This window comes from Canis aureus, chromosome 22, assembly GCF_053574225.1.
Source record: "Canis aureus isolate CA01 chromosome 22, VMU_Caureus_v.1.0, whole genome shotgun sequence".
Classification (NCBI taxonomy): Eukaryota; Metazoa; Chordata; class Mammalia; order Carnivora; family Canidae; genus Canis; species Canis aureus.
The window spans coordinates 40,465,511-40,489,094 of record NC_135632.1 but is presented as its reverse complement, the minus strand read 5'-3'; the positions used below and the strand labels follow the sequence as shown (position 1 = coordinate 40,489,094).

The 23,584-nt window shown below is 41.3% G+C and overlaps 2 protein-coding genes across 11 annotated transcripts in view; one reads left to right on the top strand and one right to left on the bottom strand.

Moving 5' to 3' along the window:
• Positions 1-22,178, bottom strand: part of POMGNT2 (protein O-linked mannose N-acetylglucosaminyltransferase 2 (beta 1,4-)) — a 140,622-nt gene extending 118,444 nt beyond the window's left edge. For 3 of the 10 annotated variants that reach the window (XR_013361439.1, XR_013361440.1, XR_013361441.1), the window contains exons 1-6: positions 22,030-22,177; positions 21,640-21,675; positions 16,213-16,236; positions 10,729-10,754; positions 10,301-10,468; positions 5,446-5,537 (exon numbers count right to left, since the gene is read on the bottom strand). The gene's annotated coding sequence lies outside the window, so the exon portion shown is untranslated. Of the gene's footprint in view, positions 1-5,445; positions 5,538-10,300; positions 10,469-10,728; positions 10,755-16,019; positions 16,237-19,164; positions 19,349-21,639; positions 21,676-22,029 lie in introns of those variants that run through there. The other 7 variants (XR_013361436.1, XR_013361438.1, XR_013361443.1 and 4 more) reach the window with 5 other exon arrangements.
• Positions 22,179-22,258: 80 nt separating this feature from the next.
• Positions 22,259-23,584, top strand: part of DYNC1LI1 (dynein cytoplasmic 1 light intermediate chain 1) — a 48,029-nt gene continuing 46,703 nt past the window's right edge. The window contains exons 1-2 of the mRNA XM_077865568.1: positions 22,259-22,522; positions 22,716-22,789. Coding sequence (XP_077721694.1) covers positions 22,377-22,522; positions 22,716-22,789 — 220 coding nt within the window. The 5' untranslated portion in view covers positions 22,259-22,376. The remainder of the gene's footprint in view (positions 22,523-22,715; positions 22,790-23,584) is intronic.

Here is a 23,584-nt window from a genome sequence, read left to right as displayed (position 1 = left end):
ATGATACACTATATAAAAGGCAGATACCAAATCATATATGTAGAAGGATCCCAACTGCTTCTAATATATGATTGTATTATAAAAGATCTGAGTTGTAATTACATATTTATAAGTTAATCTATTTTGTTTACATATTTGTAAAAGATTGGAGCATAGAATTACAGACTTTTCTCTTCTTCACCTTTTCCTATATTTTCTAACTTTTCTACAATTACCAGAAGTATATGTTATTTTTATGAACAAAACGAAAACAAGTGTTTTCTCTTTTCAGAAGAAGAATTAAAACAACATATTTGAGCCTTCTTATTTGTTTGCAAGAGCTCTAATATGGGCACTGGCACTCTGCTGGGAATCTTCTCCTCACTGGATTTAATTGTCATAGCCACCATAGGTATCAAACACTGTCACCTGCATTGTCTACATATAGATGATGGAGTCTGAGCTCCTGTTCTTTCCTGTGTCTTGCAAATGCTGCTGTCTCAGTTTTCAGTTGAGTGTCAATGGCATCATCTTTTGCCCAGACTTGTGCTGACTGACTCTACAGGGAGAGGGTGACCTCATTTGGGTACAGTTGTAGAAGGGGGTTGGGAATTGCAAATGGTGAAGGCTTCAGTTCCTACTTGCTTTTGCTTCACAGCTGATAGCTACAACTGGATTTTCTGCTACTTTACTTAAAAGGCAAACAGATCCTGCAAGGCAAAAATGGATCTTTCAAAAGACCAAACTGTCTTAAATAAGGAATACACAGCCCATTGATGAACCTGACTCTGACTCTTGCATCAGAGTCTGTCTCAGTGCCCCACCCCTATGTTCTTTGCCTCCCTGGAGGACTGCCCATGTCTCTCTATTTGAGGACATTTTCTGACCTTAGGGAGTGGGCATTATTGAGTCCACTCTAGGCAGGCCAGAAATGTCAAAGAGCTAAGACCCTGGAGCAACCTAAGACATTGAGGGATAAATGTATAAATACCCCAACTCTCATCCCCCACCCCCCAGTGGGACAGTTTGCTGGCATGTCCCAGCACACTCTCAGATAGGCCTGGGCAAGATTAAGCCCCAGTTGCTGACAGCAGCAGCCTGCTGATTAACATGTGTCTTATTGGCCCTTCACCCTTCCATTCTCCCTTATCCCTTCCCTCACTACAGTCCTGAACAAATTACTTGCACTGAAATCCTTGTCTCAAGGTCTGCTTTTGGAGCAATCCAAACTAAGGAAAATTCACCCTTTGTGTATCTGACATTTGCTCTGGGCCCATCTGGAACAAAAAATAGCATCTTGATCCCCCCAAAACCAAAATGGATGCTGGTGAAGGAATGAATGAATGGAACTTAGGATACTAAGTTTATCTACTGCATAGGCCATAATAGTTATATATATAATAATTTAGGAGTGTGCCCTAAATTCCAACAGTTTAAAGGTCTCTAAGTTGGCTATATTTAGCACTGATTAAAACCCTAGGTGCCAGTAAGCAGTGCACTGTTTCCTGTACTACAAAGAAAGAACTCATTCTGGACACTGGCTACAAAAGAAAAGACAGAACCCACTTCATTTCCCTAAAGCATTAAAATTTCCTCCCAGGCCATCAAGAGCTTTTAAATTACTGTGCCCTAAAAATAACATTCTCACTCCTGCATGGGTTATAAAAACTGAAATGGCGGGTTATTTCCATCCACCTCCAGAGCAAGCTGCTCAGGAGCTCTGGGTGTTGGGAGGGATTATGTAATTACTGGGTGCTATCTTACACTGGGCAAAGCAAATCACTCTTCTGTGATGGGCTTTCAAGGTAATGCAACAGGGCATTTGAGGATCTACACAGGAGGGAAGGAAGGGGGTGAAGAGGGAAGAGAGGATTAGAAATTCTGGATCACCAGAGGCCTGCCTACAATCTCTCTACTTGTGTTGGGGAGCCTCCTGCACTCCCTACCGGGACCATACTTCAGAAGGCATTGATCCTCTCTGCCTGGTTCTTTCCGACTGGGAATTTCCCCACACTATGTCTGGAACTGACTGCTGACATAGACTTGACCACTGACCTGGATTTCACCATTGACAGGTATTTGGAGAACACACAGGCTTTTAAATTGTCTACTGATAGGGAATCAAACACTTTCAACTTTGTGGAAGAAGCCAGAGGCCACAGTTGATTCCAATTCAATTTACACTAAGAGTTTTTATGAGTGACAATTATGCAGCTATCACTGTTATTTATCACGACTAAAGCACCAGACCAGACCAGCACCTCTACGGGAAGTAGTGAATGCTTCTCAGTACTTATTTAAAACAAAGCATTGTCATTAGCTGTGACCATCACTCTGCTATCCATCACTTTCTAAGAAGATTCTAAACTTCTGAACAAGGCTGCCATTACATTATAGGACTACCTAATTATAGAACATATAACTAAAAAACTAGTGGACATACGATGTACCTGAAAAGAAAAAGCAGAGACGAGGGAATTGTACACAGATGGTGGAGGAACACTTCTTTACCATGTCCCACTTAATATGGGATTGATAAATGTTCATTTGAGTTGGAAAAAAAAACAAGAAAAAAGAAAATCTGGATAGAACTACAGCTCTCTGGGATGCCTGGGTGGCTCAACGGTATAGAGCCTGCCTTCAGCCCAGGGTGTGATCCTGGAGTCCCGGGATTGAGTCCCACATCAGGCTCCTGCATGGAGCCTACTTCTCCCTCTGCCACTGTCTCTGCCTCTCTCTGTGTCTCTCATGAATAAATAAATAATCTTAAAAAAAAAAAAAAAAAAAAAAAGAACTACAGCTTTCTGAGTCCCTGAGAATACGATGACCCAGGACTGAACAGACTTATTCCTGTCATCCCAGCATAACTATTAATAGCATCCCCTTTCACCCTCAAAAGTGTTGTGGTTTGGAATAAATTGTATGGACACTCAACCTAAGAATGATAGTTCAAAGAGGCAACTGACTTATCTGGGACTATTCATACATGTATCTCTAGGGTAGCTTCTGCTACTCATTGCCCAACTCTGTGAGCACATCCAGAAACTGTTCATCCTTATCCCTAGTGCCTGGCAAATGATGGAGAAATAAAGATGCTGGCATCCCTGGGTGGCGCAGCAGTTTAGCACCTGCCTTTGGCCCAGGGAGCGATCCTGGAGACCCGGGATCGAATCCCACGTCGGGCTCCCGGTGCATGGAGCCCGCTTCTCCCTCTGCCTATGTCTCTGCCTCTCTCTCTCTCTCTCACTGTGTGCCTATCATAAATAAATAAAAATAAAAAAAATTAAAAAAAAGAAATAAAGATGCTGGTGAAGAAATGAATGAATGGGAGGAGGCCCTACCTGCTGATACTAACTGGGACCTGGAATCATTGAGTTAGAATGGGAAGAGACCTTCATACTCATCTTACTTTGTAGGTGAGGAAGCTCAGTCTTAGACCTATAAAGTAGCTTGCTGACTTGAAATCTCAAGATTATTACTATTCAGACTGTGGTGGTAGAACAGGAGCAAGAGCAGTGTCTGGTGGTTTATCAGAAAGGCAGAAGCTCAGGTCCCAAGATCTATGAAGGATTGGAGGTTTCACCCTACTCTCAAGCTAATAAATGAGTCTGTTACTGTCTCATGGAAACTGACAGAGGACACAAGATTCCTGAGTCAGAGACAAAGCATTTTATTACTCACAGCATAGCAAACAGTATGAGCCTGCTGTTGGTTTGCATGGATTCCCCTTGGCCCTCCAGATCCCACAGGGGAGACATAGAGAGGTCCAGGGGACACTGCATCACAGCTGAGGAACACTGAGCTCAGTAAGCAAGGCTGCTTTTTGTTATTTTGGGGGGGTTCCAGAGGGATATTACCTTATCCCTCACTGCAAAAACAACCCTAAGAAATGGCCCAGATAACAAGGAGTCAAGGGCCTTTCAGTCTTAAGCATACTCAGCAAGAACACACGGGGGCACTCAGGGCCCATGGCACCTTACCTGTCCCAACAACCTACTGAATCGAACACCATATTTTAACTAGATCCCTTGGTGATTTATTTGTATATTAAAGTTTGAGAAGTGTTCCTCTAGGCGGCTTGTCCAGAGCATCTGGAGTTTACCAATCAAGCCCCTCTCATAAGTGCAATCAGCCTAAGGCTCATCACCTTATTAGAATCTGTGGCTCTTCCTTTCTTGCCTTTTGGTTACTAATTCCTCAGTCATGTCTGCCTTCATCATATGTTTTCATCAGGACTCATCTCACAGTATAAAAATACTTGGGAAGGTGGAGGGGGAAAGAGTAAAGAGTGGAAAAGAAAAAGTGGCGCTCAAAGAATCCCAAATAAGAAATTATTTTTTTCAAATATCAGAAAGTCCAAAGGTAGGTAGTTCAAGTCTAATGTGACAAATCCACAATTTCATTAGGAACCCAGATCTCTTTCATCTTTCTGCTCTTCCAACTTTGCCATTTGACTCTTATGCTCTTGATGGCAAAATGACCATTGCACCTCCAGGTACCACATCAGTATTCAAAGAAGGAAACAAGAAGGGCAAAATCCACAATGCCAGATGAGTCTCTCCCCTTCTATCATTAAAATAATAATATTCCTAAAGCCCCATCCAGCAGATTTTTATAAATCCTATCAGCCAGGAAGGGGTCATATGGCCTGTCCCAAGTGTAAGGGATACTGGGAGACTAGAAATTTTAGTTAGCATGTTGATCCTCAGGCAAAATTGTAATTTTGTTGGGGAGGAAGAAGAGAAGCCTGGATATCAGATAGACTATTCATGGCACAGAGCCCACCTGAACACATTGGGAATGGGGAAGGAGGATGGATATCTGTCCCAAAGCTGCCCAAGGCTTATAACAAGCAGCAACGAAGGCCACTGGCTTTGGCCTCATAGTTACAAGGGCCCTCAAATTTTCTTTTGACCTTATATATGTTCAATCATTGCATTTTGTATACAGTTGACCCTTGAACAACCCAGGTTTGAGCTGTGTGGGTCCATCCATATGGTGATTATTTACAATAAATGTACTTCCTATTATGATTTCCTTAATCCTTTCTGCTCTTTAGTTTACTCTGTAAGAATATAATATATAATACACATAACTTTTACAAACTGTGTGTTAATCAACTATGTTATCAGTGAGGCTTCCTATCAACAGGATATGCATATTAGTATGGGAACTGGTCCGCTTAGGAGCCACAGCTTGCACAGCAGCAATGGTCTTAAATCAGCACATGATTACCTCTGGAACCTTGAGTTTATATTTGAAAAATGCCTAAAATCACTCACTACATAGCTTTAGTCAAAAATATTACTCTATTGAGATAAGACACAAAACCAGTTTTCTATGTAAGCCCAAAATAGCCAACTTTTCTTGCAGTATAGGAACATCCAGCTGTTTCTTTGGCTGAATGTCAGATGAAGAAGCTAAGTTGAAATTAGGCTTCACATGGTATGAAAAAAAAATACATACCTTTAGATACCAGAAGCACCTTCAGTGTGGCCAGAGTCTCCACTGCAAGAAGCAGGATAAGCAGTGATGTGAGGTGCTGGTCAGCCAGCTATCTAAAATAAAGCATTCCCCATTTGTAGCATTTACTGATAAACAACCAATTTCAAGCTACTAACGTAATGTTACTGCACACAGGGTTGGGAAGAGGTGTGTACATTTGCTCCATCACCCTGAGAGGCAAGGACCAAGACAGATTGGAAGATCAGTCATTTCTCTCATTCTAGAGCATACACTCCATGTCCAGACTATGAGACACAACTGGCTAAACTATTTAACATGTTTGGTCTTTACATGTTTTGTTTTCTGGTCAAATTCATTTAATCAAGCCAATGCAAGTGAAATGTACTTCTGATCTTTTGCTCCCTTAGTAGGGAAAAGGCAAAATCCTTCATACTTTCATGCTCAAAGTTGACCACCTGGATGATATTCACCCAGGTTATTTGGTGACCAAAGGTTCCTTGATGACCAGGCTGAACTTATGAGACACAGAAGAATGTGCTCTCCCATCTCCACCTCAACCTCTGCAATACTCCTAGATTCCTTATTACCTTAGTCTCTGAAGGTAAATAAAATGTGGAGTCATGTTCCTGCTGGTAGCAGTTTTAATACCCTTTACCTGTACAAATGTGTGGTTGTTAAAACTTAATTTTCCATCACTTTTTATTATGTTGGTGAATATTATTTGTGCAAGGCAATAAAAAGAAATATTAGTTGTATCACACTAAAAATAAAAATCAGAATTAGTAAAAAAAAATCAGAATTAGTGTAAAAGCATTTACCTTTTATTTTTAGCAAGAAGCATATTCTTGACCTTTTTAATGAGGCAAATATGCATATGTATGTATAGTGTATATTAATCTTAAATTAATACAGCTTGATGAATTTTTACCTAGGTATACACACATAACTACCATCCAGATCAAGAACTAGAATGTCCCTAGTATCTTCCTCATGCTCCTTCCCAGTCAATATGCACCCCTTCCATTAACCCCAGGTATTTTAGAGTTTGTTGATTTTTTTTTTATAAAGATAGTTCCTAATCCTAGAATCATAAACCAAGAGAACTGATCCAAAATACTTACTGTATTAATGATGCAATGAAAACTCAGAGGCCAACTTATTCTCCCAGGATGATTAATTTGTTGTCGGGCTCATTCTAGAACTTAGGACCTAATTCTAGGCCACTGGTTCTTAAAATGTCCCCCAGGCCAGCAGGACAACATCACATGAAAACTAGTTAGAGATGCAAATTCTTGGTGCACCTGGGTGGCTCAGTCAGTTAAGCATCTACCTTCAGCTCAAGTCATGATCTCAGGGTCCTGGAATTGAGCCCCATGTTGTCGAGGCTCCCTGCTCAGTGGGGAACCTACTTCTCCCTCTGCCCCTCCCACTGTTCATGCTCTAATAAGTAAAATCCTTTCTAAAAATGAAATAAATAAATATGCAAATTCTTATCGAACACTCACTCCTACCTACTGAATCAAACTCTGGGGTGGAGCTCAGTAATCTGTGTCTGAATATGTTCTCTAGCTGATTCTATGCTCGCACAAGTTTGGGACACTGGACTACACCAAATTTGTAAATCAAATATTAGAGTTCATAAAGTTCTTGTTAATTGTGAAAATTTATATAATATCAGACACAGACTAGTTTTAAGGGATATGTAGGAAGTATAGATGCCTATCTGTACTAGTCAATCGATTAAAAAATACCCAGCAGTAGAATATTAAAAAGAATATAAAATTTAAACTTTATATTTTAAATTTAAAATTTACCTTGTGAAGCTGTCACCTCAACACATGGTTTCCAAAGTCACCACTGCAGAGGAAGAAAGAGATGATGCACAGCAGCTCTTAAGTCTCTGTGAGCCCTAGTTGTTTCCAATTGTAAAATGACTCTAGTACATTAGCCCGTAGATTTAATCTAGTTGCACTTGTATTTAGTTTGATTTGCCCAGAGATTTTGCTGGTTTATTCTGCTTGTTTTGAACTAATTGCTATGATAGAGTGAGCAGTCATCAAATATCCACCTTCTCCCCTTCACTTTCCTGCCTTCTTTGGAATCAAGCAGCTCCATCTGATCAACGAACTGTGAAATGAAATGATGCGTGTCATTTCCTGGCCAAAGCACTTAAGAGCTGGTGTGCATCATCACTTTTCTTCCTCTGTAGTGGTGACCTTGGAAACCATTTGTTGAGGAGGCAGCTTCACGAGGTAAAGGAATCCCAGTTCCCTAAGGCACCAGCTGGAGAATTCTGTTCACCTGCATCTAATTTTGTATTCTGTACTAAACTAGTGATATTTTGGTGATTGGTGATATTTAAACATTGAGAATTTTACATACAAAAAAATCTGGATTCCTGACTTGTCTAAAGAAAGAGAAGGTCTGGCAATGCTGGGCTTGAATTCCTAAATAGCAATAATTGCCTAGACAGAGTGATGCCGCCCCATATTGCACTCTATTTCACCACTGTCTTTACCATTTCCTATAGGACAGGTTTCCTTTCATAAGCCCCAACAATATAGCTAAATGTCAGTTGCCACTTGACATCACTCTTGTGTAGTCATTTTCTTATATCAAGAGGAAAGTGAAATATCTGTGTATGCATATTCCTAACAAAAATGGGAAAATTAAATTTAGGTCATAACAGATACGTATTTAAATAAAATTAAAAGAGAGCAGTGTTCTTTGTGGAAGAGATTTCTAAGTGTTTAGTGTGCAAAGTGTGTCCATGTCTAAAGAAGGCAATTTAATGGGCTCTTCTGAAGTGGCCCATAGGAAAAACTGGTGTACAGCAAAAATGCCAGCTGAAACCTTAGCTTAAAAATGGGGCTTAAATTTCAACAGAGAAAAAAAAAAATTTCAACAGAGGTTCTTTTTGATTGAGACTAAACAATACCGCTGTGAAATAGTTACATATTAAGTGAGAAAATTATCTTACTTGCTTTACTCATTGCCTGCCTACTCCTTAGAGGTATTTGATTTTGAGGATTGAAGGGGATAACATACGAAGAACACCTAAAATGGTATGAAGAATATAGAGCTTGGTGCCTGGCATGTAGCTGACTCCAAAAATGTTCCTTTCATTTAGTTTATTCATCTTGATCACAGAAAAGAATATTGGAATCTATTTCCAACTTTAAAGTTCAATATGTACATGTAATCAAGAAGACCAACAAACTGGGTTACTTCCAGTTTGGGTAGAAAGATCAGAGAGGGAAAGCAAAGCAGGAAGGGAGTGACTTATTTATCAGGAGAGAAGAGACTTGAATTCCTCAGTCTGAAAAAACAAAAGCTGAGAAGAGACATGATCAAACCTATGAAGTCTTAGATGGAAGTTGTAGAAGATAAGACTGTTGTTCCGTATATATTCCCCCCTTTCCCTGCCCACCTCCATGGGAAAACAGTACTTCCTCATCCCTTGGATGTTGGACTTGGCCATGTGGCTTGTTTTGGCCAATGGAATATGGCTTCTGGAAGCTTCTGACCTCCATCAGGAGAAGAACATGGTCCAGGTGGCCATTAGCCCTCAGTCTGGACCACTGAATAAGCCTTCTGGAGCAGATGTGTAGTCTGGAACCAATTCTTATTGACCTGCAGACCCACAGTAATAAATATGTGCCTAGTGTTGTATACCATTGAGCTTGAGGCTACCTTCTTATGCCACATTATTGCAGCAGAAGCTTACCACTATGGTATACATGGTGAAGAACTTTTCGAATCCCCCCCAATGCCAGAAATAGGCATCTAGACATTGTTCTATGTAAAACTTCAAAAGATAATACATCTCTATTTGTTACCTTATCTCCAAAGCCCCCATTGTTACTCTAGGTGCCCCTTCTCTCCATTGTCTCCAACTGTATAGTTTGTCACATGCTGTAGATAGATTTTCCCCATCTCATTATTCCTTCAAAATGATCTGTCTTTTGGGCCATTTCTTCAGGGTTTTGCTTTTCTCTAGTGATACTAATAATTAAGGCTAATAATAAATAGCACTTTCTATGTGGCAGGCACTGTTCTAAGTGCTTGACAAAGTTTTTTTAAAAGATTTTATTTATTCATTCATAAGAGACACACAGAGAGGCAGAGACATAGGCAGAGCGAGGAGCAGGCTCCTCACAGGGAGCCTGATGCAGGACCTGATCCCTAGACTGGGATCACACCCTGAGCCAAAGGCAGACGCTCAACTGCTGAGCCACTCAGGCATCCCTGTGCTTGACAAAGTTTAACTCACTCAATCTTCACAGCCTCTCTACGTGGTAAGTGAGAGCTCCACTTCACAGATGGGTAAACTGAGGCACAGATGGGTAAACTGAGCAGTTAAGTAATGGCCCCAAATAACATAGAGTTAGTAAATGGAAGAGGGAGGTTCAACTCAGGTAGTTTGCCCTTATGCTCCAAGCTCTCCCCTCATTGTCTTCTCCTTCTCCCATAGCAATGAGTTGAATACATAAGCTAATGTACATGAACAATAATTTGTTATCTAATATTAGTTTACTACTTCCTCAGCTAATATAAGGCTCTAATTCCTTATATGTGTAGAGGGCCCTGAGGAAATGATCTAATGATGGAATTTTGCCCTAATGACAAGCCATTAAGGAGATTAATTTGAGAGTGATATTTTTTCTCATGCTCCTCAGATCACACTCTAATTTTAATGAAAGCCAAAAAATCAGCAAACTCACAAAACTTGAAAGAAGAAATGTGTGTGTGTGTGTGGGAGGGGAAGTAAGTGAATCTTTTGACAGCGTGTGGGGGAACATGCAGCTCAGGTGCCGTCAATGGAAACTCAAGTATCACTTAGGAACTTTCCTACCCTAAAAGGATAAGGAAACTTGGCTTAAATTCTCCTTCTGGAGGATGGGCAATAGCTCTGCAGGATTTCAGGTTCCACCTCCTCAGGCTTGAGTCCTGGCTCCCATGCAAGCTTCAGGCCTACCATCCTTGCATCATGTCTAGATGCAAAACATTTCTTTAGAAGTTCCTGCAAAAATATCAGTGAGACCAAGCATGTGATTGTTTTCATTTTTGCTAAAAACACGTTAAGACACAGAGGAAGGGATCATATCACAGATTATGCAGCCATCTGTCATCTCATGAGGCCCCAACCAGTTCTGCAAGTCTCGCTCCTTTCAAAAACCCTTCCACCCTCTATGAGTGAGCTTTTGGTGGTCAGTCCCCCAGGTCTGGCTGCTTCTCTCAAGTGAGAACCCATCTGTTTCTTTAGCTTTCAGTAGCTCTTACCCTAGAATTCTGATAAATCCAAAAATCTGTATATTGTTACAGTAAAAATATTAAGGAAAATAGTGAGCTGAGAAAATCTGATTCCCGATAGGAAAATCTACTTATAGGTAAGCTATTGGAATAAGAGTTCAGCAAAACTGGTGGATATAGGATCAATACATAAAGATCAACAACAGGCTCACACATATAGCCAACAATTATATAACCTTAATTTTTATTATACTAATAAATAATAAATGAATCAATATATATCTACAAAGATGCCATTTATTTGCAAAGACTATAGGGCACCTAGTGATAACTCCCAACAAAAAAAAATGTCTAATAGAATAATCTGTTTCTCTGAAGGACAGTGAATTAATTAATAAACTGGCTTATTTATACAATTCTATATATGGCAATTAAAATGAACAATTCAAAACCTACCTATATACATCTATATGGCTCAATCTTGAAAATATAACACTGAGTAAAAAAACAAAACAAAAAAAAAAAAACAAAAAAAAACAAAAAAAAAAAAAGAAAATATAACACTGAGTGAAAAAAGCAATTTGCAAATTATACATGTAGTACATAATTCATGTAAAAATATAAAACACACAAAACAATTGACTGAGTTAATTAAGTTAATTGACTTAAAGGGAATTAAGTTCACCTATTTTTAAGACAAAGACTAACTCTAATGAAGAAAAGATTGGAAAAGTATGTGAGTAGAGTGGGCTTTCTTTAAAAAATTCTAAGAGAGGCACCCAGATGGCTCAGTAGGTTAAGCAGTTCAGTGTCTGCCTTCGGCTCAGGTCATGATCCTGGGGCCCTGGGATTGAGCCCCACTCAAGCTCCCTGCTCTGTGGGGAGTCTGCTTGTCCCTCTCACTCTGCCCCTCCCCCTGCTCTTGCTCTCTCCCTCTCTCTCTCAAAATAAATAAATAAAATCTTTTTTAAAAATTTTATTTATTTATTCATGAAAGAGAGAGAGGCAGAGACATAGGCAGAGGGAGAACCGGGACTCAATCCTAGGACCCCAAGATCACACCCTGAGCTGAAGGCAGGTGCTCTCAACCACGGAGCCACCCAGGTGCCCCTAAAAAACATTCTAAGAGGATTATATACCCTATATCTATGTCATGCATCAAAAATATTCAATGAAAGAAAATTGTAGAGGGGAAAACTTTCTGTGGTACTATTATATTAATTTTATATAATGTGTATATTATTAATGCATATTAATGTCAACAGATATATTTTTTGATATTCATATACTTGAAATATTTTATAATTAGAAATTAAAATGGAAGTTTCATGAGTTCAAGGAAGATTTTAATGAGATAACATTGAAAAGCCTTTCTTCTTCCTTAATAACTTTATTTTTACTGATTTGTATATTTTTAAGTGTCCGAACCAAAAAAGAAAGTTAGGCCCTTAGCAGGAAGTTAGGCTAATCAAATGCTGTAAAATAAGGATCAAACTCCTTGATCAAAATTTCATCATCACAGAAAGGTCAGATTAGATGTGCAATAATTTGCTTGTATTTTGAGAGGTTTTTAGGTAATCATAAGACAGTGCAAGTCCCTTACCATTCCTGCCCATTTTCCTATCTAGTGGCTGTAACTGAAATCTCTTCCAGCTCTAACGTTTTTTGTGAGAGCCTAGACCTCAGAGCAGCTTGTCAGGAGTGCCCTGCTCCTGGCTAAAGTGAAAAGCAATCTCTCTCTCCTCAGCTATAAACAATTAAGCAGGGGAAGCCCAAGAATATAGAGGACAATATGAGTGGATATCAATACCTAGACTTAGCAGACCAATTAGAACCCACAGGGAGCCCTGAGGGATGCTGAAAAGGTCAGTCCTGTATATGAGACAATGATTGTTCTGCCTCCTTTGACAATAGCAATGGTTAGGAAACAAGTGTATTTATTTTGTTCTTAAGTGTTGGGCTATTTTGAATTCTACTCTAACATCCTATTGCCTGTAGTAAAAATTGTACGGTAATTTATTTTTTTTTAAAGATTTTATTTTTTTATTTTTTATTTTTTAAAATTTTTATTTATTTATGATAGTCACACAGAGAGAGAAAGAGAGAGGCAGAGACACAGGCAGAGGGAGAAGCAGGCTCCATGCACCGGGAGCCCGACGTGGGATTTGATCCCGGGTCTCCAGGATCGCGCCCTGGGCCAAAGGCAGGCGCCAAACCGCTGCGCCACCCAGGGATCCCTAAAAGATTTTATTTATTTATTCATGATAGACACACACAGAGAGAGGCAGAGACACAGGCAGAGGGAGAAGCAGGCTCCATGCAGGGAGCCTGATGTGGTACTCGATCCCAGGACTCCAGGATCACACCCTGGGCTGAAGGCAGGGGCTAAACTGCTGAGCCACCCGGGATCCCCTTGTATGGTAATTTAAATATAAATTCAATAGTTGCATTTTTGTTTGAAATGATTTTTATAATGGTAAGGTTGATTTTTTTTTTTTTTTTTTTAGAAAAAGAATCCTTGTTTTTAAAGATATATATTGAAGGGTGTCTGGGTGGCTCAGTGGGTTGAGTGTTCAACTCTTGACTTCAGCTCAGGTCATGATCTCAGGATCATGAGCTCCAGCCCTGAGTCGGGCTCTGCCCTAAGCAGGGAGTCTGCTTGAGATTCTCTTCCTTTCCCTTTGCCCCTGCTCCTCCTCAAATAAATCTTTAAAGATATATATTGAAATTTTTTAAAAAAATTTTTTTACGATTTTATTTTATTTATTCATGAGAGATACAGAGAGAGAGAGGCAGAGGCAGAGGGAGGAGCAGGCTCCATGCAGGAGCCCGACGTGGGACTCGATCCCCGGTCTCCAGGATCAGTCCCTGGGCTGAAGGCAGGCACTAAACCGCTGAGCCACCCACCCAGGGATCCCCTATATTGAAATATTTATGGACGTAATAATATCACATTCTGGATTTGCTTTAAAAAAACCTCAGAGATGGAGGAAGAAGGTGAGAGTCAAACTAAGATTGGCCATGTGCTGATAACTACTGAGGCTTAGTAATGGGTATGTGAGGTTCATTAAACCTCTATATTGTGATGTATGTTAATTTTCCATACTAAAACAAAGTAAAAGTCATACTAGTAAGACACAATACTTCATGAGCTAGCTTCTTTTCTGTTAACTACACTTACAGAAATTCTATCTACCGTGACCTTAGGCCCACTGCTTGCCTGCAGCATTTCCTCCCATCTGTTCCCAAAACATCAGTTATAAATTGACTTGCTTGCCATGTACTGACAAACTTTTAAAACAATGTTTATGTTGATTTCATAACAATAGAATTTCAATTAAGTGTTCAAAGAAAATAGGAATTTTCAGCTCTTTCAGGAAGGGAAGCTATCAGTATCCCATACTAGAGGGAGCACTAAAGCATTTCTTATAAACTGAATTTAGATTTGTGAAGCACATACAATATGCAGGTCTTGTGTGAATACACTATTTTTCATTTAAATGAAAACTGATGTAATTAGAAATGCATATTATTCCTTTCATCTCAGAAACGAGGAAGCTTGACCTTGGCCAGGTCATACTGTTAACATGTGTGGAGGCAGGATTCCAGTCCATGGATGGATAAATCCAAAGCTTGTGTTCTTTCTCCTGCATACCCTTGGTTTGTGAACAAGCAGTATGGATACCAACCTGGAAGCTTTTAAAGATGTAGACTCACAGGCCCCACACAGGCTTACTAAACCAGAATCTGCATTTTAACAAGGTTCCTGGGGGATTGGGGAATATTTAAACCATTTGAACAGAGAAATTCTGCTCTGTAAAACATGTTATACCTCAAATAAGAGTAAATATTCTTTCAACATTTATGGAGTCCTCACAATATGTCAGATTTTGTTAACTCTTCATGACAATTCTATTTGGGTTGAGCAAACTGATGTTTCAAAGTTTAAACAACTTCAAGGTCAAACATTTAGTAAGTGGCAGAGTTGAGATGTGAACTCAAATTGGTCTGATTCCAGAGCCTGGACTGTGAGTGACCATGACTCGATGTGCTGCACTCCAAACATTTTATTTCACCTAAATGATGCAGATTAGCTGTCTGTATCACTCAATTTATCATTAACATTATTTTAATCTGCTACTAGGTTTGATGGTATGGATGGAGTCTAATATGATATTGCTGCTATTTAAAATTTTAAACCATGAGATCATATGGTCAATACATTTCTTAGAGCTAATTTATGAAAAAGATGTTTGTGTGTGTAACATATATATGTCAAGGTGCAAATTCTAGTGGGTTACCTAGCTATTCTTCATTTACCAATGCATAAACTGAAATACAAGATAAGATTAAATGAGATTTACTGAGGAAGGATCAGAAGGACATTCTGCTTCTTGATTTCACTTTCACATTACTAGGCAACTCTTTGTTTCCTAGCAATAAAAAGTTTAGGATCATCAGACTCTACTTAAACACCTTCAAATAAACAACTGTTTGATCTTATAGAGTGTCAAATAACTGATTGATTTTGCTTAAAAGAAATCTCCCACTGAGCCATGTGGGGAAAAAAGAGAGACATATAATGCTTTTGTTGGTAAAGAATATAATACGTTATAATTCTAGGCTTACTTTTATTAAAAGTTATGAGACCATAATTAGTTCTAGACTAAAGCAGACTAAATTGTCATGAATATGGTATCACCGGCAGTTACAAAAGATAGCACATTTCCAAAAATACCAGGGAATTTCATATTTTCCATTTTGCCTTATGTAGAGCACCAAAAGCAGAAAAACTTAATGACCTTTATGACTAATGTTTGCAGGTCTCGATCTATAAAATCAGTTAATGGTTATCTTCTCTTTTAGGAAGGAGGGTGGCAGAGTAACACTGGAAATCTAAGAATTAAGTGACATTAAAATCACTATTTTTTTTAAAAAAGGTAATAATGGACTTTGGGGGCACCTGGGTGGCTCAGCCAATTAAGCAGTTAAGTGTCTGCCTTTGGCGCAGGTCGTGATCTCAAGATCCTGGGATCAAGCCCCATGTGGGGCTCCCTGCTCAGCAAGGCATCTGCTTCTCCTCCTTTTGCCCCTCCCCTTGCTCATGCTCTCTCTCTCTAATAAATAAAATCTTAAAAGAAATAAAAGTAAATGGAAAAAAAAAAAAAAAAAAAAAAAAGTAAATGGACTTGAACTTCAGAGTGTTTAGTTATAAGGAGATTCACCAAAAATATAAGTAATAAATATCTAACTACTATAATCAGTGAACCTTTCTTCTTTTCAGTGGTAAAGAACAGATTAAAACAACAATGACAACTAAGCATTCTAAAAATCCTATTTATTCTGTATTTAAAAATGTATAAGTAGATAATTACAACACTTATATGAAGAAGAAACATTCTACCAGCCTAAAAGATAAGTCTTGTTTTCCCTGTGCATTGCAGTGACTGTGAATGCGAATTGATCTATATGCTGTTCCCCTTTCATTCATCATCATTTTCCAGAAATGGATACAGATATCGTGGTGAGGAGCTGATCCTGAAATGAAAAGGCAATTCTAATTATACCCTATCCTGGAATTTTGAAAGTATTCAAGAGGTATTTTTTTTCAATGATACATTTCTAAGCAAATTAAAAAGAAAAATTTAGACCTAGGAATAGAGTTGTTTTTCTTTCTAGTATTTTCTATGAAGGAAAAACAAAAACACTAAGAAAGTCTATTTCTCCTGTCAGGTATTTATTTCCCCAACCCTTTCTTTAAGATATGAAGTTCTGTGAGGGGTGACCTGATAAAAATCCTAGGTGAGTAGAAGGAGAGAGGTTAGATCTGTAATTCAAAGATCTGGTGACTGAAAAATGAATTAGATACCCATCATTTCAATCATTCTATGTAGGTATCTAGAATGAGATAAACAGGACTCAAAGGAAAGCAAAAATAAGCAATGCTGGGCATCTGTTTTCCCTCTAATTGGATCCCTGGATCTCCTGCTGGGAGAGTTTGTAAGCAAGGACTCAGCCAGTTCTAACATTACCATTTTGTTTGGCGGAGGGAGGGATACATACATTGAGCAGTGGATGGGGACTACTTAATTACTGAACTTCTTTCCAACACTATTTTAATTATTTTAGTTACTCACAGAGTCAAACTTCAAGGGTCCACTCATCTCCTTGCTTATTTCTTTTCTTTTTCTTTTGGCTCTTCAGCTGGCATTTCTATCAACTGTGATTGCCAGGGTTTGGCACAGTGGGTGAACAAAGTCTTATTTGGAAATCTGTTGGAGGTAGCCTGTAGGAACTGGTACAACAGGAAGCAGCTCAAGGGGTGGCTGCCTTGTCCCAGTTCTCAAACACAGAGGAAGCCATCCCCAACAAAAAGAGGAAGTAGCCAGTATCACCTCACTTCAGCCCCATAGAAAGCTCCTCTCCCAAAGTGGTTTTCTGCAGAGCTCTTGTGCCAGCCAAATGATCCCTTTCGAGATAAAGACTATCCAACTGTGGCCTTTAGGAAGTTGATGATAGTCAACAGAGGCATGCAGCCTCCTTTAGGTAGGAGAAGAAAGCTGGAGAAAGGAATGGTCTCTCCTCTGGTTAGTGTTCCATTTCCCACTTCCAGGCCACAAGGCTCTGCTAAATTAGAAAACCATATTAAAAAAGACATCTGTGGTACACCTCAGGGGCATTCTAGTAGGATCTAAGCACTTCCTCATACAATAACAGAGTCCTATTACTGATGAATTTAATGAAGTTGAGGGCCTCCAATTATAGGTAAATCTGTCTTCACATATAGGCAAAGGGAGAGGAAGAAGCAGACTCCCTGATGAGCAGGGAGCCTAATGTGGAGCTTGATCCCAGGACCCCTAGATGGTGACCTGAGAAGAAAATAGATGCTTAACCGACTGAGCTACCCAGGCACCCTAAGTATTGGTCTGGCTTATATTTTTAAAGGAGCCCTCTAGTTGCCATGTTGAAGAGCTTTTTAAAGTAATTTAGGAAAAAGATGATAGCTCACCCAAGGTGGTGTCAGTGTATGAATGATAAGAAGTTGGACTGTGGGTAGATTTGTAAGGTAGGGACTACAGAATACTTAATGGATTCAATGTTTGAATTTGGGGTGTGAGAGAAATAGAGAAGTCAAGAATAACTTGGGCAAAAAGGAGTTGCTACCCAGTGGGAAGATCTTGGGTTGACGAGCTTTTTCTGGGGAAGTCAGAAGTTTAGCTTGGAGGGGTGCCTAAGTGGCTCAGCCAATTAAGTGTCTGCCTTCAGCTCAGGTCATGATCTCAGAGCCCTGGGATTGAGCTCTCTGTTTAGCAGGGAGTCTGGCTCTCCTTCTCCCTCTGTCTTCTCTCTCAAATAAATATATAAATCTTAAAAAATAAAAAGTTCAGCTTGGAACAGGTTGAGTTTGAAATGTACTATTAGACATCCAAGTGGAGATGTGGTAATAAGCAGCTGGATATATTAATTTGGAGTTCCACATGGAGCTCTGGGCTAGAGAGATAAATTTGGGAGTTTTTATGATACATTTGAGATTTAAAGTAATGAGACTGGATGAGATCACCAAGAGAGTATAGATGGAGAAGAGGAACAAAGATCTAGCCCTGCAGTCCTTCAACATTAAGTGGTCAGGAAAATGAGGAAATGGTGAAAACTGAGAAAGAGCAGCTAAGGCAGCATGGAAACCAGGAGAAAATGATGACCTAGAAGCCACGTGAAGACAGATATCCACAAGGAGTGACCAATTATACCATGCACTGCTGATGGGTTAAGAAAGACAAGGATAGAGAATTTACCACTGGATTTAGCAAAAAGGAGGTCATTGATCATAAGTATAAGAACAGGCTCTGTGGAGTTAGATGGATAAAAGTCTGACTGAAGTGTTTCATGGGTAAGGGAAGGAGGAGTTGAAGGCACCAAATAAAGAACTATTTTAAAGAGTTTTGCTGTTAAAGAGAGAAAAGAAATGTAGCACTAGATGGTGAAGAAGCAGAGTTGAAAGACACTTCTTTTCTTTTAAATAGGAGAATAGCATGTTGGTATGCTAATGGAAATGATATAGTAGAGATCAACAAATGATTATATAGAAAAAGGGGGGAGAATAATTGGAGCAATGTCCTAGAGTTGAGAAGAGATGGAATCTAGTGTGTAAGTGGAGAGACTGCTTTATATAAGAGTATAGATTATTCTTCTGTGATAATTATTCGCAGGAAAATTGATAAGTTATAGACAATGGTGGCGTGGGGGGTGAACGTGTTAGTGGAAATCTGTGGAAGGTCTGGAGGCATACAAGGAGAGAGAAAAAAAGAACACATAACAAAAAATCAGAAGTCAGAATGGCTTTGAATTTCTCAGTGGCAACATTAGAATCTAGCAGAAAAGGGTCAAGGCCTTTAAAAACCTAACAGAAGATAATCTGCAACATAAGAATTCTATACCCAGCCAAACTATCACTAAGTGAGTACATACTAAATGCATTTTCAAACATATAAGATCTGCTGCATAACTTCGTTTGCCCCTCCAGATCCACTTTCCACCCTTCTCCATCCTTCTTTGTGCTCTGGGAGGTAGATCTGCATGGACTTCTTTACTTGAATTCTCTTGTCCTCTAGCTTCTGGTTGGGTTTGGCCAACATGAAATACTGACAAGATACTAGGGGGCAGAAAGAGAGACGTCAGTGCTGTATTCCTTTACTGAAGTCACAGACCTTATTGAGAAATTCTTTCCTATAACTGCAGCTCTCTCTGGATTCTAATAAACACTCCTTCCTCTTTCACCTTTGGGCCTAAATCTTCCTGTTCTTGGTAGCCCTAGCTTAATACCATTCACATCTTTGTAAATAGTTCCTTTGTTAAGCTTTCGTCTAGCACTACCTTAAGAAAGCCACTTTTCCCTTGGCTAGACCCTGGCTGGATACCCAGGTCTCCAAAAATGTATCCATACACCTTTCCTCATAAAAACTATTCAAGGAAGTTCTCCACTAAAATAACAGAAGGCACAGGAATGAGGCAAAGGAAATCCCCAGTACAATGGCGCGAGAAGTTCCCAAGATGACAGCTCTGAATTAGGCACACAGAACTAATCCAAGTTGAAGCAGGTTAGAAAGATGTCCAAAAGGTACATCTTTAAAAAGATGTCTTTAAGATAAATTGCCTAAATACCTAATGAGAAGACAAGAATTTGAGACTGAATCAGAGGTATGGGCATAGAAATCTAAGCAAATGAAAAACCAAGACAATTGTTAATTTTGGATGTAACAAAAGCTGGGGAAGAAAAAAAAGTAATCATAGTATAGGAAATAGCTCAATTGTAAATAGCATTTATATAACAAAAATTCCAAGGGACTACTGGATTCTTTTCTTTTATAGACTTTTTTTATATAACAAAGGTTCCCTATTCTTGTTAGGTAGAGATTTCTGTAGAAGATATTTATCATAATACATCTAAATTTGCCAGGACATTTATTCTAATGTAATTTGACCTGGGCCATTTGGTAGGTTGGAAAGCCAAAATCTCAGTTTATCTACCTTCATCCTGTGGGGTAAATTACTTAATTTCACCGATTCTTTAAAAAGTATGAGGATCGCAAACCATAACATGTAGTGTGCCTGGCACATGATAGGCACTCATAAATGACCACTCTTGTCAGCCATCTTAATGGAACAATTCTGGATAGGGATATTATAAAACCACAAGGAATACAACTTTAACCTCAGTATAAGTGGGTAGTTGGGCATTTAGAAGTCATAGGGCATTAGAAGCCTGATACCAAGTTAATACTTTCCAGCCTAAGGAAGTATAATATGAAACTGACAACTCTATATAGAAACAAAATTGAGGGCGGCCCGGGTGGCTCAGCGGTTTAGCGCCGCCTTCATTCAGATCGTGATCCTGGAGACCCGGGATCGAGTCCCCTGTCAGGCTTCCTGCATGGAGCCTGCTTCTCCCTCTGCCTGTGTCTCTGCCTCTCTCTCTGTGTGTGTCTCTCATGAATAAATAAATAAAATATTTTAAAAAAAGAAATAAAATTGAGGAAAATAATGCTCTGACAAGAAAAGATGAGAGAGTAAAATACGGAGAGTAGATCAACTCTCAGAGGGGCCAAGTGCAGTATACAGCTCTCCTTTACAGCAGTGATTTAAACACCCAGTTTCCCCCAGAAGTCCCTGTTCTGCTTGTCAGCATAGAAAGCGTGGGGTCCCAAGACTGAGTTCTGGTTCCTTTTCCAACCATATAAACAAACTAACAAAAAATGGAAGAGTTTTTGCTGCAGGGTTTCATTAGGCCTAACAATTTTAGGGGTTAGTCAGATAGGAATGGTTTAAACGGTAAAGGAAAACATTAGTCTTGAAAAATAAGTGTGTACCAAGCACTCAAGATTTGTCAGTCACTGTTCTAAACCATTTTACATGAATCATCCCATTGAATCTCCATAAAAATTCTAGGTCCTTTTAACCTCATCTTACAAATAAGGTGGCTGAGACTTGGAGAGGTTAAGGAAATGGCCTATGGTTACTGATAGAGCTTAATTTCAACTCAGATTTGACAGCCTCCAAAGCCTTCTAGGCTTCTAACTGCACTGTTAACGTGTAACAAATACAACCTTTAGCTGTGGATTTTCTCACCAGCCTAACAGCAATGATCAAATCACATATTAGCAAGTGATCTTTAAATATGACAGCAATAATATACAAAGGGCCACACTATTTTAAGAAAAAGCTCTGACAAGATGTACTAGGACAAGCCTTAAAACCATCAACTCTTTCTGGAGGTGGGGCTCAGACATTCAAATCAATTTAATCAGCAAAATCTTGATAGAAAATGAGTTATCTTAGGGCTACTTTAGGTTCTTTTCCATCTGCGCCAGTGTGCGTAGTGCCAACTGTGCCTGCCATAGTAAGGGCTGAATAAACGTCTGTCGACTGGATGTATAGATAACTCACCTACTGGGTCCTGTCAAATCTCACGCGGAGCATCTCCTACGAAAACATCGAGACTGTTACTAAAGCAAGCCCAGTCAGTACTTTTTCTGCCACCCAGCTACTTAGCGGCCAGTGGAACCTGCTTCACATGTGGGGCCAGAATGCAAAGTAGAGAGCCCCGGAATCCAGGACCCCAGTCACGCTCCGGACTCCGGCTGCACAAAGCCTCTTTTGCGGCGGGGTGGCCCATTTTCATCCTGGCGCGGGTGAAGTGCGGGTGTAGGCGGGTGACCGCCGCTCAGCTCCCATGGGGGCTGGAAGGGGTGGGGGACGGCAGTGATAGTGCAGGAATTCCACGCCGGCTGCGGGGTTTGCAGACCCGAGTGAAGAGTGGGAGGGAGCACTGTTCACCTGACACACCCCAAGCCGCTCTGCTGCAGCCCAGCGCTGCGGGCCGGGGGGCAGGAGGCTCGTCTACGCGCCGACTCCTGCAGGAGCCGGGAGGCAGCGCAACCGCCCGCCGCGGGCCCGCGCACGCGCATTGCAGACGCGCGCCCGAGAGACTGCAGCGCACGCGCAGTGCGCCCTCCCCGGTTCCGGCAGTCCCTGCAGGGCCCGCGGCTCCGCCCCCGCAGGCCCCGCCCCGCTCCCGTGTGCCGAATGCTCCATATCCGGGTTCCCGCCGCCGCCGCCGTCGCAGCCGCCGCCGCCGCCGAGCTCATTCAGCTTTGCCGGGAGTGGTGTGGTTCCCGACCAAGATGGCGGCCGTGGGGCGAGTCGGCTCCTTCGGTTCCTCACCGCCGGGATTAGCCTCGACTTACGCGGGGGGCCCTTTGGCCAACGACCTCGCCTCGGGCAACGGCGGCGCCGCCGCGGGCGACGACGAGGACGGGCAGAACCTTTGGTAACGGCCCCACCCATCCCTGGGTCCCCACTGGCACTTCCGGCCCTGCGGACCCCTCGGGATCCCGTGCGGAGGCCCCTGCGTTCCGGGCAGCCCCCGCCCCGCCCCGCCCCTGCGCGCCGAGCCCGGGTCGGTCCCTCCCGCCGTGGGGCGCTGGTGCCCGGCCTCAGCGTGCGCCTTTGCTCCCCGGTAGGTCCTGCATCCTCAGCGAGGTCTCCACCCGCTCGCGCTCCAAGCTCCCCGCGGGGAAGAACGTGCTGCTGCTGGGTGAGTGTAACCTGCCTCGCCTCGCCCCGCCCCGCCCCGCGGCGCCCCCACCCAACCCCAACCCCGGCCCGGGTCAGGGTCCGCCCGCCTCCTGCCCCCCGCCCCCCGCCCGCCGGCTCGGCCGCTTTGTGCGGACCCCGGGGCCTGGCCCCGCCCCGCCCGCCGCCCGACCGGCCGCTGACAGCTGGGGTAGAAGGGGACCGGGACCCCGGGCCCGGGACCTGCAGGGGGCCCGCCCTCCCCTGCGTGTGGAGGTGGCCCTGGCAGTCTCCCGTGGGAAGGACGAATGCTGTAGCCCATCGGAGAGATTCTAGAGGTTGGGGTTTACCCAGAAAATAAGGACGGGTTTTCTTTCATAACGAAAATTGGTAGCGGGAGGCTCGTTGGCAAGAGCTCCGGTGCAAATGGTATGCCATTAATATTTAATAGCTGACTCTGTATAATTGACAGAGAAGCGAGAAATTGAGACCTGGTATTCGTGGTAAACGTTCTTATTTGATTCAGCTTTTTCGGGTACAATGGACTCATGTTGCAAATGCCTTTAACTGTTCCTTATAATTCTGAAATTTGTAAAGGGCAAGAGAACACCTTACTCGTCCAGTCCCTTCCACCAAATGATTGTAATTAGGAGAAATGGTCTAATGTCTCAGTCCTCCTGTTCTGTAGCTCCTTTGCTCTCTGGAAGTTATGTATGTTGCTTCTTTACTGATTCTGAGGGTGGGCGTAGAGGACATTGAGGGAGAATAAATCACAGATTCACATTTTTTCCAGGTTTAGCTCCTGAGTCATTTACAA